Source organism: Narcine bancroftii, chromosome 13 (assembly GCF_036971445.1).
Source record: "Narcine bancroftii isolate sNarBan1 chromosome 13, sNarBan1.hap1, whole genome shotgun sequence".
NCBI lineage: Eukaryota > Metazoa > Chordata > Chondrichthyes > Torpediniformes > Narcinidae > Narcine > Narcine bancroftii.
In genome coordinates, this window is record NC_091481.1 from 32,455,075 (window position 1) to 32,472,833 (window position 17,759).

The following is a 17,759-nucleotide window of genomic DNA, read 5'->3' on the forward strand; positions in this document are numbered from 1 at the left end:
CCTGAACATAATGACCTGCAGCTGCAATGGATCTTGTCATTCACTCATTTGTTTTATTTTATTCAGTTACCGGTCATCTCTGTGCAACTTTGTCCATGGTGGTGGCTGGGATATCAGAGGTGCACAGGAGGAATTTTCTCTTGGTGGAGCAGATGCTGTCTGGAAAGCTGCTCCTTGTGTCTTCAATGCCCTGTCTTCAGCTCACTCCTCAGTACTTTTTACTCGGAGTTGCTGAGGCACTGGTCACACCTGCTTGTAAGTATGTGGGCGCTCGGATTATTGGCTCATTTCTGAAGGTAGAGTGAGATGATCAAGTTACATTCACTGACTGGAGAGAGCACCTCATTAACTCTGATAAAATTCTGATGGGATTGGACAGGCTAGATGCGGAAAGGATTTCCCCGGTGAGGGGAAATACAGAACATTAGGTTTGTTATTCAACCCATTCAAGCCATTTAGGGCTGAGACGAGGAGAATTTATTTTCACTCGAAGTGTGGGAAACTTACAGAATTGTCTCATGAAGGGGTCAGTTAAGGCCAAATCATTAAATATATCCAAGATATGGTTAGCTATAGCTTTCAAGGATAAAGAGAGCAGGGGATATGGGAAGAAACCTGGAGTATAGGGGACACAATTGGGATGGCATATTGAGTAGGTGGGAGAGGCTCAAAGGGACGTGTAGCCTTCCAATTTACTCAATGGTTTTTTGAAAGTATCTCCCAAAAATGATACTTATGCAAATGTATACATTTTCTGTAACTGAACATGCATCAATTGTCTTCATTGTGATTTTAGGCCGAGACTCACAAAAGCAGGACTCATTCATCTTGCTCTTTATAAAGAGATTGCTCTAAAATCAAAGACCAATTGTCAATATTTTGCCATAAGTTATCTTCCAAAAAAGTGGCAAAGCTTCAAAAGGAAGCAATAACAGTGGTGCTTGATCCAAAAGGAGCTGGAGAATTCAACTGGTACTTTGAGAACTGCTTCCTTGACCTCCATAACCTTGCTCTTCCTGACCCCAAATTGAACAAGAACAGCTTGAGAGTCCCACCAAGTCCAAGTAGAAACTGTCTTTCTGGTCCAAACTACAGGATTTTACCATCTAATACTATAGTAAGAGTATCATAAAGAAGGTTTCCTATCTCCTTCTCAAAAAGGACAATAAGTGCTCGCGCATACTTAATTCCAACAAATATAGAGTCACGTCTGTCAATAGAAATAATGTGGGATAAAGGTCAATGCTCATGTTCAAGTTCGTTTATTGTCATGTGTGCAAAGACCCAGTGAGAAAGTTTGTCTTGTGTGCAATCCAGCCAATCAACCCATACATGATAAAGCGGTAAAAAACACAGTGCAGATTTGGAGTTAACGAGCGAGATCAATGAGAACAGAGCAAAGGCAATGTTGTTATAGTAGTGTCAAATTCATTCATGAGTCTGATAACAGTGGGGAAGACACTGCCCTTGAATCTGGTTCACTCTTGTGAACCTTCTTGCCAATAGGAGAGTTGAAAAGAGGGCGTGGCTGGGGTGGGATGAATCTCTTAATATGTTGCCCACTTTTCTGAGGCAGTGGGAAGCGTAGACTCAATGGAGGCCATTATGATTTTGAACGAGGATGGAACCATTAAACCCATATAATATTAGGGTCAATTTTCCGTTAACTAAGTTAGTTTTCCCCAACAGATACTAAAGAAATGCAAGGTCCTTGCTGTTGAAAATGCAAGGTCCTTGATGTTCTATAGAAATGCAAGGTCCTTGCTGTCGGCACAAGCTCTGTCACATTCTGACTGTAAGATGAATTTGTGCACCTTTCATGCATGTTGTCAACCCCATTATAATTCCCATTTGTTAGCAACAAAATTACTGATAGTTCCGACCAAAACTAAAATGTTTCATGTGGTAGCTTCCGCCTACAATTTTAATTTCTGCAGAGATTCGACATCTTGTCCTAAAATGTTGGCTGGTTCTTATTTGAAGCAATTAATTGAATTAAAACACAAATGTTTATTGCAAGAATCTGCGTCAGCAGAAAAAAAATGAAATGCAACTTTCCATTTGCATTGTAACATTAGGCACTCCAGAAGTTAATTTATTGGTTAAATTGTTGAATCTTATGCTTGTGTTTGTTTATAGATACGCTGATTACATTTAGACTCTCCCCAAGGAGCAGTCAAGGAATTGCAATGCATTTTATCAGTTTATTCAATTGTTTGGGCAGCTTTGTGGGAGCAATTATAATTCAAAGCATCTACCAAATATCTGGAGGTAGGTGCAATTAATTTAAGGATGTACTCTTTAACAAAAAATCCATGGTTTCATTTTGAACGTAGGCAAAAAGCGTAATTTAGAGAATCCTCTGATATAATCAGAACTGATGGGAAACAGAAGCTGGAGAGTCAGTCTTACATTGGCCCATTGAGTTTGCAGTGCCAAGCTGGTCGAGGTTCAGAGCTGTGCTGAATTCTGAGGTCACGGTCCTTTCTCACTATTTATTCTAATAGGATGACTTGGAAATCTTTTTCATGCAACTGGAAACCTTTGCGGTTCAAACAGCGCAATCGAACATTCGGATGAAAAGTCCCAGGAATCACAGGGCAAAACTGCTGAATTCTTAAAGTGCCAAGGGCATTCTTTTTTTTCTCAACTTCTTCCCAACCCTTCCGCAATGAACCTTCCCTCCCCGATGCCATCCAAAGTAGGCCTGATCAAATACCAGCTCACAGATCAGCTGAATTAATGCACTGAATGATCCTGATACCACCTGCAATCAAATACCTCTTAGAAATGGAGCCTTACTTGCCAGGCTAACCAGGAACATTTATTTGAGAAACATTTATTAATAAATTCTGTGCAAAACCTCTGTATAAACTAAGCTGTAAATAACTTCTCACCTGCACATGGATAATGAATGCCTTTAATTCCAGGTTCTGCCAGGGGATCAGGGACCTCAGTAGGAGTCCAGGGCATTTAATTGTTCATGACTGTTGCATTTTACTGTTTATTATTTACTGCTCCAAAATTAATAGACCACAAAATTAGAAAAAATAAGACACAAAATTAAAGCCACGGTTTACATTGCAATGTAAGAAAGTAATCTTGTTTTTGGTGGCGCTGGTTAGCAGAGGTTGACAAGGGAATTTGGAGGGTTATTTGTTCATCAGTAAATTGTTATCTGACCCACAGCAGGTAGGAGCAGATACAGCAAAACCACATTAGTGCAACGGTGAAGCCGGAACCTGAATCATGAGACCTGGTGTTCTGGTTCAACAAACTTAGAGGCATGGAGGGAGGACTTTCACCAGGTTAAAATTCCAGTTCTCATTCCTTACCTGACATGTCTGTTCATGGCCCCAAGCACTGCCAAACTGAGACCACCCATAAATTGGAATAACGACAACTCCTCATCTTCTGTCTGGCGCCCTCCAACCAGATGGCATTAACGTCAACCTCCGTTTTCTGTAAAACTCCCCCCCTCTTCCCCCTGCCACCTTTCCCCCAGCTCTCTCCCCCCCCCCCTCCCCTTTTCCCTCTGTCTCCCTTCACAGAGCCAAAATTTATTCTCACCTTTCCTTCTATCAAATCCAATTAACACCTTTTGTCAGTCTGGGCTCCTCCCCCGACCAGTCTTTATTCTGATGCCTTTCTGTTCTTCACTTACTCCTTGAGGAAGGGCTCAGGCCCAAAACGTCAGTAATATATCTTTACCTGACCAGTTGAGTTCCTCCAGCATCTCTGTGTTTTTTTTACAACAACCATAGCATTTTCAGACTTTTTGTGTTTCCCTCTTTTGATAACAATTCAGTTATGTGGCCCAGTGCGGCACTAGAGGACAGGAGCAGAGACGTGGGCTCATTCCTGACTCCAATGCTGTTTGTATGGAATTTATACATTACACAGTTTCTTCCAGGCATTCTTGTTTACATATAAGAGCATATGGAGCAGGAGTGGGCCATCTGGCCCATTAAGCTTGGTCCGCCATTCAATAAGATCATGGCTGATCCGGCTATGGACTTACTGACTGTTCCCCTACTACTAAAAAATCTATCTATCTATCTATCTATCTATGAGCCTCATTGGGAAGAGAATTCCACTAATTCTCCAGGAAGAAGCAGCTCCTCTTTATCTCTATCTTAAATCTACATCCCCAACTTATGAGGCTATGTTTCCCAGTTCTGCTCTCATCTGCCTCTGGAAATAGTCTCTGCTCTATTTCTTCATAATGTTTATGTCTTATTAGATCCCCTCTTGTCATTCTAAAACCCTAGGCTACTCAATCTCTCCTTCACAATCTCACCCCCTCATTTTGAGAATCAATCTAGTGAACCTCCTCGGCAACACCTCCAAAGCCAGTGTATCAGACCACCAGAACTGCATGCAGAACTCTAGGTGCTGCCTCACCATGCCTGAATGGGTGCTGCAGAACCTCCTTGCTCTTAAATTGAATCTCTCTAGCAATGAAAACTATCATCCATTTATCTTCCCGATTAACCCGCTGAACCTACAAATGGTTTGCGATTCAAATATGAGTATTCCCTGGTCTTGGCACAACAGCATGCCGCAATTTTTCACCATTTAAATAATAATGCAATTTACTATTTTTCCTTCCCGAGTGGAGGTCCTCACATTTTCCCTTGCTGTACTCCAGTTGCCAGAAACCTTGCCCACTCACATATATCTCTTTGCTCTCTGTGTGATGTTTCTTTTATTGTAATAAAGATTGAGTTATTTTAAAACAACTATACTTCATTAGCGAAAGTGTACACTCAGGCATCCATTTTGAATCCAACAAACTAGTCTCCAACTCCCTCTCATGGTCAGGGGTGTCACTAGCACTTTATACCTAATCCCTTTTCCAACATGGCATACTAATACAGTATTCATTTAAATTTAAAGTTCAACGCAAATGTAAACACACACTTTTAAGGCTCCAGTTCTTTTTCTTTCAGAGATTCCATCTGTCAGGTGTTTTGATAACGTGTGTGGATCTTCTTAACACAGGTGCTTGTGTTGGCTCTGCTGGTCCATTACTGTCTCCTCTGTTGCAGGCTGGATCTCCTGCATTTGTCTGTTTACTGCAGTGTCTCTTGCATTGTCAGCAGGATCTTTCGATTCCTCCCCCTCCCTCTGTTCTGACAGTGTAGGATCTTGGACTTACATCCTCCAAAACAGTGGGCCTTTCTGTCCCAAGTGTTGGAATCTCTGAGTCTCACTGTATCATGTTGTGCCAGTAGCCGTAAGCTTCTTGCTAACTTGTCATAGTTTGCTTTTTGTCTCCATTGCAGACGGTTTTGTTTCCCTTTGACATCTCTGTCCTGGTTTGGGTCTGCAGTGTAGAGAAGTGTGGTGGGTAGTTTACTTCCCAACAGAAGCTCAGCGGGTGACATGCCATGTTCAAGTGGCAAAGCTCTGTAATTCAATAGAGCTAGATACGGATCTGAGCCACTGTCTAGTGCTTTCTTGAGTAGCTGTTTAACTATGTGAACTCCTTCCTCTGCTTTACCTTTTGACTGTGGATGCAGAGGACTTGAGGCCACATATCAAAAATTATACTCTTCTTAAAGCTCTGGGATTCTCCCCAGCTGTAGCGTGGTCCGTTGTCACAGTAAATAATTTGAGGAATTCCATGTCTTGCAAAGATCGATTTCATATACTTAATCACACAAGCAGCAGACATGCTAGGAGACGGCACAATCTCCAGATAGTTTGATAGATAATCAATAACCAGGAAGGAGTTCTTTCCATTTATATGGAACAGATCAGTCCTAACTTTCTGCCGTGGTTCTGCTGGTTCGTCAATTATTATCATATGGGTTCCTTTGTCTGCTTTGCATGATGTTTCAAAGAGGTCTCACAACTGGAAACCATCCGGTCAGTGTCAGCATTTATCCCTGGCCAATCAACAACAGTTCTCGCCCACCTCTTGTATTTTTCCCTTCCACCCTTTTCATCATCTCTTGTCTCAGTGATTGGGGAATGATAATTCTGCTCTATCTGAGTAGAAGTCCATTGACAACACTCAGCTCAGCTCTAATGCTGTAGTATGGCTGACATTCACCTCTAGACCATCCTTCATTCAGACTCTTGATGACCTTCTGTAGAACTGTGTCCTTTTCTGTTTCATCTGCTACCTGCTTGGATTTCATGCCAGACAGATGCAGGAAGAGATTCAGTGATCCGATTCATGTGGAAATTCACATCTGTTTCTGTGGAACTCTCATTGTGTGCTTCACTCTGCATTGTTGCCCTAGACAATGCATCAGCTAACACAATAGGTGTCCCTAGTGTGTACACCCTCTTGACTAGGTTTAAATTTTCACATGCTGTGTCACCAAGCGGTAATTCATATCCATGTGGGACAACTGCAAGCCTGAGGTGGTGCCTTTATCTTTAACTTTCACCTTGAATTTACATGTACCTTTTGTGTCGATACTCTGTCCATTGTATGATTTGAGCTTCACAGGATTTGCATGGATGTATGGCTTTATCTTCATTGCCTTGATATTCCGTTCATAGATCAAATTGGCCTTTGGCCCTGTGTTCAGCTTGAAAGGAATATTTGTTCCATTTGTATCCAATTACACAGTCCACTTGTCCTGTTCAACTCTGTTCACGTTTGGCTGTTTAGTGTTTGTTGGTTTATAATCTTCCTGCACTACCAGGCCAATGAAAACTGTATCACTGGGGGAAGTTTCTTCTATAGTGTGTACAGTATGAACACTTCCCCTTTGGAAAAATGTTGCTTTGCACAGTCATTCTGCCCTTTGCTCTTATTACAGACTTTTCCATAGACTGGGCATTGTTTTGGTGCATGTTGAGCACCACCTCATTTACAAATGAATGCCTCTCCTTTTTGTTGTTTCCTCTGCTTTGTTTTTTTGTTTATTTTTGTGGCTACACGCTGTGTCTATGACTATGCCTTCGTTTTCACTGGCTTTTGCACACTCATCAAACCTTTTTTGCGTACTACAGAGCTAATTCACTGGCGTGACATATCTTCACAGCTCCAGCTAAGGTAAGCTCTGTCTCTCGCACTTTCTTATCAATAATCCTAAACACAATTTGATCATTGACTCTTGCAGTGATCCAAAATTACATGTTCTTGGTTTTACTTTCAAGTCCATTTTTAAAAGAAAGTATCAAAGCTCCCTGCACCTGCATTCGTGAGCAAAACATGTACCTCTTGAACATTTCTTTTTTCTTTGGTGAACAGTGTTCATCAAACATCTCAATAACCTTGTCAAACTCGCCCTGGTCTGCCTCCTCGGCAAAAACAAATGTGTTGAAAATATCTAGTGCTTGAGGTCCCACCACAATATATAGCAGTGCAATCTTCCATGCATTAAGTTTGCTATCGAGTCCAATGGCTTGCAGGTACACCACAAATCTTTGAACAACCTCCACTCATGGTTGGCATTTCCAGTCTAATTTACAGCATCAGAATTCTTCAAACTTTCTATTTCTCTGCTGCTATGGACTGATACACACTCTGCACATTCCTGGTGTTTCTTCCACTCCTGGTACCATGTGATGTTTCTTTTATTGTAATAAATAAATTTGGATTCTTGTAAAACAACTATACTTTATTAGCTAAATACAAGCTCAGGACCATGTGCAGGCATCCATCTTGAATCCAACTGAGCCATGACAATCTAGTCCCCAACTCCCTCTAGTGGTGAGAGTATCACTAGCACTCTATCACTACACTGCTCCCATATCTCAAGGGTAAGCAGGTTGCAAGGTTAATTGGCCACTACAAACTGCCTCAAGTCTATCAGTGAGTGGAAGAAACTTGGGAAAAATTGAGAATGTGGCAAAAATAAAAGATTGGTTTAAATGGCTGGTTCAATGGGCCAAAGGGCCTGTTTCTGCACTGTATGACTCCATGACATAATGTGAAAGGAATTCAGACAAATTATTCCAGTAGCCATCTTCTCGCATGCACACTTTTTCCTATTTCAAAATGAACTAATATAATCCTCGGTCTTAAGTGTGGAATGGAATACTGGCCTTCTTCATAGCTGGTAGATTTCCCATCTCAGCTCAGAGCAGTTACCTTTTTTTGAATTATTTCCAGTGCTCCAACATCTTTTCAAAAGTAGAGATTCAGTTCTCTCATGGTTTTACTAATGACTTTTATGAAGGGTCAACAAACCACTTTCTAGGATTTATATTCTTGGTGCTTGCTTCAATACCTCGACATTGCTTCAATCTTTGAAATAGCTGCCATGCCCTGTGAAAATAATTTTGCAGCTTAGCCAAATATTACATTTAGGTCATGATATTTATTGATATGGAGATCACTTAGGGAATTACAGTATTTAATTAACTCCCTTCTGTAATCATTTACTACTTTAGAGGAAATTGTGATAGTTTCTTCCGTATTAAATCCTTCTTCTGATGGGATCTGCCATGAGTGCATTCTCTTTATCCCTTCTCCCAGATCTTTCCTACACAAAATTTAGTCCCTTTTATTCTTAATTCTAATTTGTGATCATTTATAAATATTCTGTAAGCTTTAGGGCGATCATTTATAAATATTCTGTAAGCTTTAGGGGCCTCAGAAGTTACCCCTGGAGAATTTGCTCATCAAAATTTTCCAATTGGAATTGGCATACTGTCCACGCCCCTTTATCAAAGGGATTGTTATCCCATTTATCAAAGAAGCCCTATTTAAAACAGTCGGAAATACTGTGAGAAGATGAATATCCAGATATTTTAAAACGTTTTTGAATAATCTAATTTTTAAACATGTCATTTCATTTTTCAGATGAAATGTCTGTTAATGAGCATCTTGTTAATGGGAACATTCATTTAGAGAGAACATTTATTCAGACCTTGATTCATTTCCCACAATCTTCACTGAATTTGCTTAATACGAATATGGTTAAAGGGAATGTTTTGCTTGTGGTATTTTCATTATTCAAAGGTTTCTACTGAATCATTCGTTTTCTTCACCTTTAATTATTCTCAGCTGGTCATGTCTTGTGAATCATGTGGAAGTTGCCTAATAATGACGCCTTTTGATGGAGGCATTGTGCAAGGCATTGATTCCTGTTTATTTGGTTGCAGTCATGAGTCATTATTTCTTCATTAGGTCATTGGTTTCCAGATGATCTGAACGTTGGGAATTTGGACAAGTTCTTTTTCATCATAGCTACATTTATGCTTCTAAATCTTCTGGGCTTTTGGCAAATTTCGCACAGGTATTTATGTCGGGAGGACAATTGTTGATCCATTGTATTCGGTTTCAGTCACGTAACAGCTTTGCCTTGTTGCACAGGTACAGAGACCTTCGCCAAGAAGAGGACTGGTGTGTTAAAGGAAGTCTCGTGGATAAACTGATTGAACATGAAAAGTCTCTAAAATTCTATGACAGTGTTCTGGAAAGTTCCCCCACCTTCTATCCTGTGGAGATGGATCTTTGAGTATTTCCAAAGTAGGTAGTGCTGATATTGCCATTTGAAATTATGTTTAGCTTATTATAACATTAGAGCCACACAGAACAGTAATGGGGCCCTTCAAACCACTGAGTCTATTTTGACCATCAAGCACTCATTTCACTCATCCTGCTTTATTCTCCCCTCATTCCCAATTATTTCCATGGGGCCAGAAGGATAATTGATTATTTTGGTTGACGTTAGGGTGTTGACCACAAATCATTCTCCATCATTCTGCCTCTACAGCTGGTGAGCCTGCTGACTTGCTGAGTTACTCCAGCGGTGCGTTTTTGCTCCAGATTCCAGTATCTTCAGTCCCCAATGCCTCTGTGCTCTCATCAACCTGCTCCAGATTCGATCGGTCACCTGCACACCGGGTGCAATTTACAACAGCCGTTTAACCTCCCAACGCACATGCCTATGGGATGCGGAAGGAAGCCAGAGCACCTGAAGGGAACCCACACATGGTCACGGGGGGGTGGGGGGGGGGGGGGGTGGAAATGAGCAAACTCTGTGCAGCCAGCAGCAGAGGTGAAGATTGAACCTATGTCACTGGAACTAAGAGGCAGTTAGCACCTTCAACCTGGTATTATACTGCATTGTTATAAAATGAGCCAAGTAACAGTTGATTCATGTTTTTGTATCTACTTTGTCACCTACCTGCAAAACACACTGGACAACAAATTTTTTCAGAAGATTTGCTTCCTGGACTTCCTGCTGCCATTGACGGATTTGCAGCCTTTTGAAATCACTCCAACTTACCATTTCCAACCTTTTTAAGACCTTATTCTTAATCTTCATATTACTTACTGAATTTATTTGGATTAACAACTGTAACTGTCTTTAACATGACTACTACAAGGAGTGCTAAATGTACTAGAAGAGGACTATCATGGAATTGCATAGACTCCTCTGTTGAATTACAACAATTCAGAAATGAATTTAAGCAGATGGATGCAAAAATTTGTTTACTTTCAAAAAAACCTTAGAAGAACATAATAAAAGTATTCAAGATAATGAAGCCATCATGACTGTTGTGGATGGAAGAGTCAATGATATACAAAAGCTCTGTAAAAAGCTATCAAAGACTATTGGAAAATCAATGGGGAAGTAGAAGAAATAACATGAATTCTGGGCTTGGAAGAGTCAACTGAGGGTTAAATTCTTTGGACCTGGACTTTTGCTAACTCTCCCTGCAATAGATCATGTACGCAGATCGCTGGCTTCCAAACCAGCTCCCTGGTCAGGGACCTCGATCGGTTATAGTGTGTTTTCATGAATTTCAACCTAAGGATCTTTTAAGACACGAATCTCATCGCAGAGGAATGATTGAATACAAAGGTCAGAAAAATGAGGATCGTCGAGGATCACACTGAAGGACGATTCCAAGAAGTGGTTCCATTCCATTAAAGAAGCCCAGAATTTTTTGGAAGAAGATCTGCCATCTATCATCTCTCCATCTGAGTAACTCTTCCTCTAATTTTTTGTGGCTGATTCACTTCTTGAATCTTTTAGTGTTTAATTAATAGAAAGAGGTCTTTTTGGACATTTTTTTAGTCATTTAGCATAAAATGTTTTTTTAAATTCTGATTTAACTATTTAAATTAATATTTTAATATTTGTGTATTCTTTACTTTAAGGTTTTCCCCTTATTTATAATGATTAAAGTGTGTCATTAAAATGGTTATAATGATCATCTCTGTTTCTGTCCTTGGCATTAGCTGCAGTAGCTGTGTTTTGACTTGTCTGAAACACATTCAAGGTTTCATTATATAATATTGGAGTTTTGTCAGCAAACGATTTTGAGGATATGCAAATTAATTAGTAGCATGCCGACTGTTTATTGGTCAGTTTTCTGGTATTGGGTGGAGGGGGGGGGGGTTAACATTTCTTTGGAAGCTGCTTTGGCTTTGCAAAGCCACATCTGTTTTCGATGATCTTATTTTCAATCCCTATTGGTTATCACTGGAATAAGTTCCTTATTTGCTTGCCTCTTACTTTCTTTTAAATAGTTAAAACTGATCAAATTATTAATTTACTTAGTTTTAACATTCAAGGGTTAAATCACCCTGTCAGACAAAATAAGATTTTTGCTTACCTTAAAAAAATTGAAGGTCCCAATTATATTTTTGCAAGAAATGCATGTATGCAGTAGCGACAACACATCTTTTTAGATGGTGGAACAGGTTGCATTTTCATTCTACATTTCAAGGTAAATCCAGAGGGGTATTTAATTTTTATTTATCATACAATTTTCTTTGTTCAACATAATGTGTCAGATAAAAATGGTCATTTTGTAATCATGACAGGGAAATGATATAATAATTTGATGGTGCTTGCTCATGTTTATGCTCCGAATGTGGATGACCTTGGGTTTTTTAAACTACAGCAGGGCCACCACATTTTGCCTCTGAGAGTCCCACCTCAAATATTTTGAATCAAGCCACATAACGAGTTTGAAATGCTTCAATGTTTAAACATTCTTTGAAGTTTTGTTCAGATTCAGATTTCAGACTTTGTGAGTACTTACATCCAACCCTGAGATTTCTTTTACCTGTGGGCGTGGCAGAATTACCACTAAATGGTTGTGCAAAAAAGTAAACTCTCCACAGTGTAACCATGTAAACAATTAAAGAACAGTAAACAAATTGACTATGCAACAGAGAACAAAAAGAAAATCAATGAAATGCACAAGAGTCTCTGATTGAGTTTGTCGTTGAGGAGTCTGATGGTGGAGGAAGTCACATGATGGAGTAGTGACCAGTAAGAAAATACCAGCCCTCTCCAGAAAAGTTTTTAAAAAAGTAAAGAAAAAGCAAAGCTACAAACACAGAGACCATAACAAATTAAAAATTGGCAGCAAAGAAAGAAAAACCAAAAACAACGGGAAGAAAAGAAGAAAGAAAGACGTTGGAAGAGAAAGGTGAAGGCCTTACCTGAATGAGGAGGCCCGCCTTGGAGAGAGAAGCCCGCTCCCTGAGGTCAGTGCAAACCCTGAACTCAGGACTACAAAAATGGCTCACGGAGCCAAACAAAAGTGCACAACTGCACATGTGTGAATCCTCGCGCATGCGTGATGCACAAGACAAAAACAACACCAACGGGAGGGGGGGGGACCAGCTGAGGAGTAAATCTCCACAGCTGAAACAGACAAGAATAACACAACAGCAAGGCTCTCAACAGGAAAAGAGAAAATAACGGGAACAAGAAGGAAGAGAATAAAAATAGGAAATCAGAGAAACAGCAGATGACCAACCCAGAGGAAGAAGACCAACACCAAGACACTTCTAATAAAAATAATAAAATTATAAATACCCAACAAAATAAAATAAACAACCCAACAAGAAAACCAGAAGAGACAGAGGTAAAAGACACAGATCCTGGAGTGGACTCAGAAGAAGAGGAGGAAGAACACAGAGAAATGGAAGATGAAGGGAAGGGCAAGTAATGGATATATTTTTTTTTAAAGAATATATGGAAACAGTAAAAGAATGGCAGACACAAGAATTCAGTGAAATAAAAAGAAGAATAAAAAGTACAGAGGAAAAAGTGAATAGATTAGAGATGATCATGACAGATATAGGAAAAAGAGTAGAGAAGGTGGAAGAACGAGAAACAGCCATAGAAATGGAAGTAGAGGACTTAAAAAAGAAATTAGAAGAATCTGATAAAAAAGTTAAAGAAACACAGGAGCTGTTAGCTCAGAAGATAGATATAATGGATAACTGTAATAGGAGAAACAATATAAAGATAGTGGGCCTTAAGGAAGATGAAGAAGGCAAAAATATGAAAGAATTTATAAAAGAATGGATCCCCAGAGTCCTAGCAATGCCAGAATTACAGGAAGGAATGGATCCATTCTAGTAAAATTCCTAAAATATCCGACAAGAGAAAATATATTGGAGAAGGCAATGAAAAAAATAAGAGAAGACAAAAAACCACTGCAATACAAGGGTCAAAATTTTTTTTCTATCGAGACATAAGTTTTGAACTCCTGAAGAAGAGGAAGGAGTTTAACGCAGCAAAATCGACCCTATGGAAAAAAGGTTATAAATTTATGTTAAAATATCCAGCGATACTTAAAATAGTTATCCTGGGGCAGCAAAGCAAACTTTTCTCGGATCCGGAAAAAGCACGAAAATTTGCAGAACACCTACAAAACAGACAGAGAGATAAAGAGATGTAAAAAGAACAAAAATGACAACAAACTAGAATAAAGTATAAGTAAGAACTAAGAAGAGAAAGAAAGGGAAGAAAGGAAGCAAGGAGGGAATTAAGAAAGTGAGCTTTGTTAATATGAAGATTAAAATCTTTTCTGTGGGGGGCTGGGTGGGGAAGAATAACAGTCACTGTGAAATCAGTTGACGCTTGCGAGTGGATTCGCAAATCCAAATGGAGAGGGGAGATATGGTTGCCCGACGAGGGACAAAGGGCAACTCAGAGAGGGGAGGGACTATTGGGGTTAAAGGAATTTTAGATATGGGAATAGTGGAAATATTTTATGTTTTAGAAATGTTGTCTTACAATGTGTTCAAAAAAAGAGAACAGAAATAGATAAGAAGGGAAGGTGGTGATGAGGAAACGGAAAAGAAAGATAAACAAAGTATGAAATGGCCATGTTGAACTATATGACTTTAAATATAAATGGAATACATAACCAAATCAAAAGGAAGAAACTGTTAAATTTACTGAAGAAAGAAAAAATTGATATAGCATTCATGCAAGAAACACATCTAACTGAAGTGGAACACAAGAAATTAAAGAGAGATTGGATAGGACATGTAACAGCAGCATCATATAATTCAAAAGCCAGAGGAGTAGCTATATTAATCAATAAAAATGTACCAATCAAAATAGAAGAGGAAATAATAGATCCAGCAGGGAGGTACGTAATGATCAAATGTCAGATATATTCAGAATTTTGGAATTTACTCAATGTATACGCACCTAATGAAGAAGATCAAAAATTTATGCAAGATATCTTTGTGAAGATAGCAGACACGCAAGGGAACATACTAATAGGAGGGGATTTTAACCTTAATTTGGACTCAAACATGGATAAAACTGGAAAAAAGACTAACAGAAAGAACAAAGTAACCAAATTTATAATTAAATCGATGCAGGAAATGCAACTTTTGGATATATGGAGGAAACAACACCCAAAGGAAAAGGAGTATTCATATTATTCGGGTAGACATAAAACATACTCAAGGATAGACCTATTCCTGTTATCAGCCCACATTCAAGAAAGAGTTAAGAGTTAAGAGGACATCCCACCAAGAATGTATAAATGGAAATTAAACTCCATGCTACTTAAAAGACAGGATTTTAGAGAATTAATTGAGCGACAAATTAAAATGTACTTTGAAATAAATACGGAATCAGTGAAAAATAACTTTATACTATGGGATGCAATGAAAACATTCATCAGAGGACAGATAATAAGTTATGTAACTAAGATGAAGAAGGACTACAATCGAGAAACAGAACAGTTGGAAAGGGAAATAACAAATACAGAAAAAGAATTAGCAATAAAGGAAGATACAACTAAAAGAAAAGAATTGACAGACAAGAAAATAAAATATGAAATACTACAAACATATGAGGTGGAGAAGAACATAATGAAAACAAAACAGAAATATTATGAGCTAGGAGAAAAAACCCACAAAATACTAGCGTGGCAGCTTAAGACAGAACAAACTAAAAGAACGGTATTGGCATTAAGGAAAAAGGACAAACAAATTACATATAACCCAACGAAGATCAACAAAAACTTCAGGGAATTCTACGAACAACTATATCAAACTGAAAACGAAGGGAAAGAAGACAAAATAGATGAATTTCTAACTAAAATTGAACTACCAAAATTACAAACAGAGGAGCAAAATAAATTAATAAAACCATTTGAAATAGAAGAAATACAGGAGATATTTAAAAAACTACCAAACAATAAAACAGCGGGAGAGGATGGACTCCCAATAGAATTCTATAAAACATTTAAAGACTTATTAATTCCTCCTCTCCTTCAAGTAATGAACCAGATTGAAAAAACACAAAACATACCAGATTCATGCAAAACAGCAATAATTACAGTAATAATTACAGACGGGGAAAGGTCCACTAACACCAGCATTGTATAGACCAATATCTCTACTTAACACAGATTATAAGATAATAGCTAAACTATTAGCAAACAGATTAGCTGACTGTGTACCAAAAATAGTAAATCTAGACCAAACTGGATTTATTAAAGAAAGACGAACAACGGACAATATCTGTAAATTCATTAACTTAATCCATGCAGTACAAGGAAAAAAAAACTCCACAGTAGCAGTTGCTTTAGACGCAGAGAAAGCCTTTGACAGAGTAGAATGGAATTATTTATTCAAAGTACTACAAAAATTCAACCTACCAGAGAAATATATTAATTGGATTAAAGCATTATATAAGGGACCAATGGCAAAAGTGACAGTAAATGGATATATATCAAAACAATTTAACTTAAGCAGATCAACAAGGCAGGGATGTCCACTATCTCCCTCACTATTTGTGTTAGCTATAGAACCACTAGCAGAACTGATAAGCACAGAAAATAAAATAAGAGGGATAAAAATAAAAGCGAAGAAATATAAAATCAGTCTATTTGCAGATGACATCATAGTATACTTAACAGAACCAGAATTATCAATAAAAGAATTACATAAGAAATTGAAGGAATATGGAGAAGTATCGGGGTACAAGATCAACGCAAATAAAAGTGAAACAATGCCAATGAATAATGCAGATTTCACAAAGTTTAAGAAAGAATCACCATTTAAATGGCAAACACAAGCAATCCGATACCTAGGTATTTAACTAGATAATAATCTAGGCCATCTATACAAATTAAATTATCAACCATTAATGAAGAAATTACAAGACGACTTAGAACATTGGAAAGATTTACCACTAACACTGATAGGAAGGGTAAATTGCATTAAAATGAACATTTTCCCAAGGATACAATACCTATTCCAATCGTTACCAATTCACCTAACAAGAGAAATTCTTCAAGGAGCTAAAGAAAATAATAAGGAAATTCTTAAGGAAAGGGGGGAAACCGAGGATAACGCTAGATAAATTAACAGAATGGTACAAACAAGGAGGCTTACAACTACCAAACTTTAAGAATTATTATAGAGCAGCACAATGAAGATACCTATCAGATTTTTATCAAACAAGGGAAAATCCAGATTGGACCAGATTAGAACTAGATAAAATAGGGGAGAAGATACCTGAACATATACTATACAAATGGGATGATAAATTGGTGCAATGTAGGAATTCACCAGTATTGCACCATCTGCTCAACATTTGGAAGAAGATTCACGTAGAAAGGAATAAAATAAATTATCAACTACCAAAATTAATATTGACACAAAATCAACTAATCCCTATCACAATAAATAACCTTTCCTTTAGAGAATGGGAGAGAAAAGGGATCAAAAGAATAGAAAATTGTTTTTCAGGAAATAAACTATTATCTTTTGAACAAATGAAGGACAAATATAATATAACTCATGATACAATGTTTGCATACCACCAACTGAAAATCTACTTGAAGGACAGTCTGAGGTTACCAGAAGGAAGCAATTTTGAATATGTGATTACAGACACAATGATAATTTAAAAATTTATAACAAACATGTACATCAAACTGCAAGAAAAGGAGAACGAGGAAACAAACTGTAAACCTAAACAAAAATGGGAACAAGATCTAAACATAAAGATAAAGAATGAAACATGGGAAAAGCTATGCTCTGGAACTATGAGAAATATAATAAACATGAGGTTACGCATGATACAATATAATTGGTTACACAGGCTATACATCACACCCCAAAAGTTAAATAAATGGGACCCAACAGTATCAGACAGATGTTTTCGCTGTAAAAAGGAAACGGGAACAATTCATGCAATTTGGACATGTGAGAAAGTGAAAAAATTTTGGGAAGATCTAAACCAGATATTAATTAAAATCACAAAAAGCAACATACCAAAAAATCCAGAGATCTTCCTTCTAAGTAATATAAGAAATAAAGAATTTGGACTTGATTTAGATGGAGCACAAAAAAGATTTATTATGATAGCCTTAGCTGTAGCAAAAAAATGTATTATGTCAACCTGGAAATTAGAAGATAACTTGAGAATACAACAATGGTACATAGAAATAAATAAATGTATTCCATTAGAAAAAATAACATAATTTAAGAAATAACATCACAATATTCGAACAAATATGGGAACCATACATGAAACACAATAGAGAAATCCTAC

General features: G+C 37.9%; 1 protein-coding gene across 1 annotated transcript in view; it reads left to right on the forward strand.

The window, feature by feature from the left end:
• The window catches only part of slc15a5 (solute carrier family 15 member 5), a 38,282-nt gene extending 27,287 nt beyond the window's left edge, over positions 1-10,995 (forward strand). Inside the window, exons 6-10 of the mRNA XM_069909353.1 lie at positions 67-255; positions 2,140-2,271; positions 9,101-9,209; positions 9,287-9,442; positions 10,137-10,995. Coding sequence (XP_069765454.1) covers positions 67-255; positions 2,140-2,271; positions 9,101-9,209; positions 9,287-9,431 — 575 coding nt within the window. The 3' untranslated portion in view covers positions 9,432-9,442; positions 10,137-10,995. The remainder of the gene's footprint in view (positions 1-66; positions 256-2,139; positions 2,272-9,100; positions 9,210-9,286; positions 9,443-10,136) is intronic.
• Positions 10,996-17,759: the final 6,764 nt, after the last annotated feature.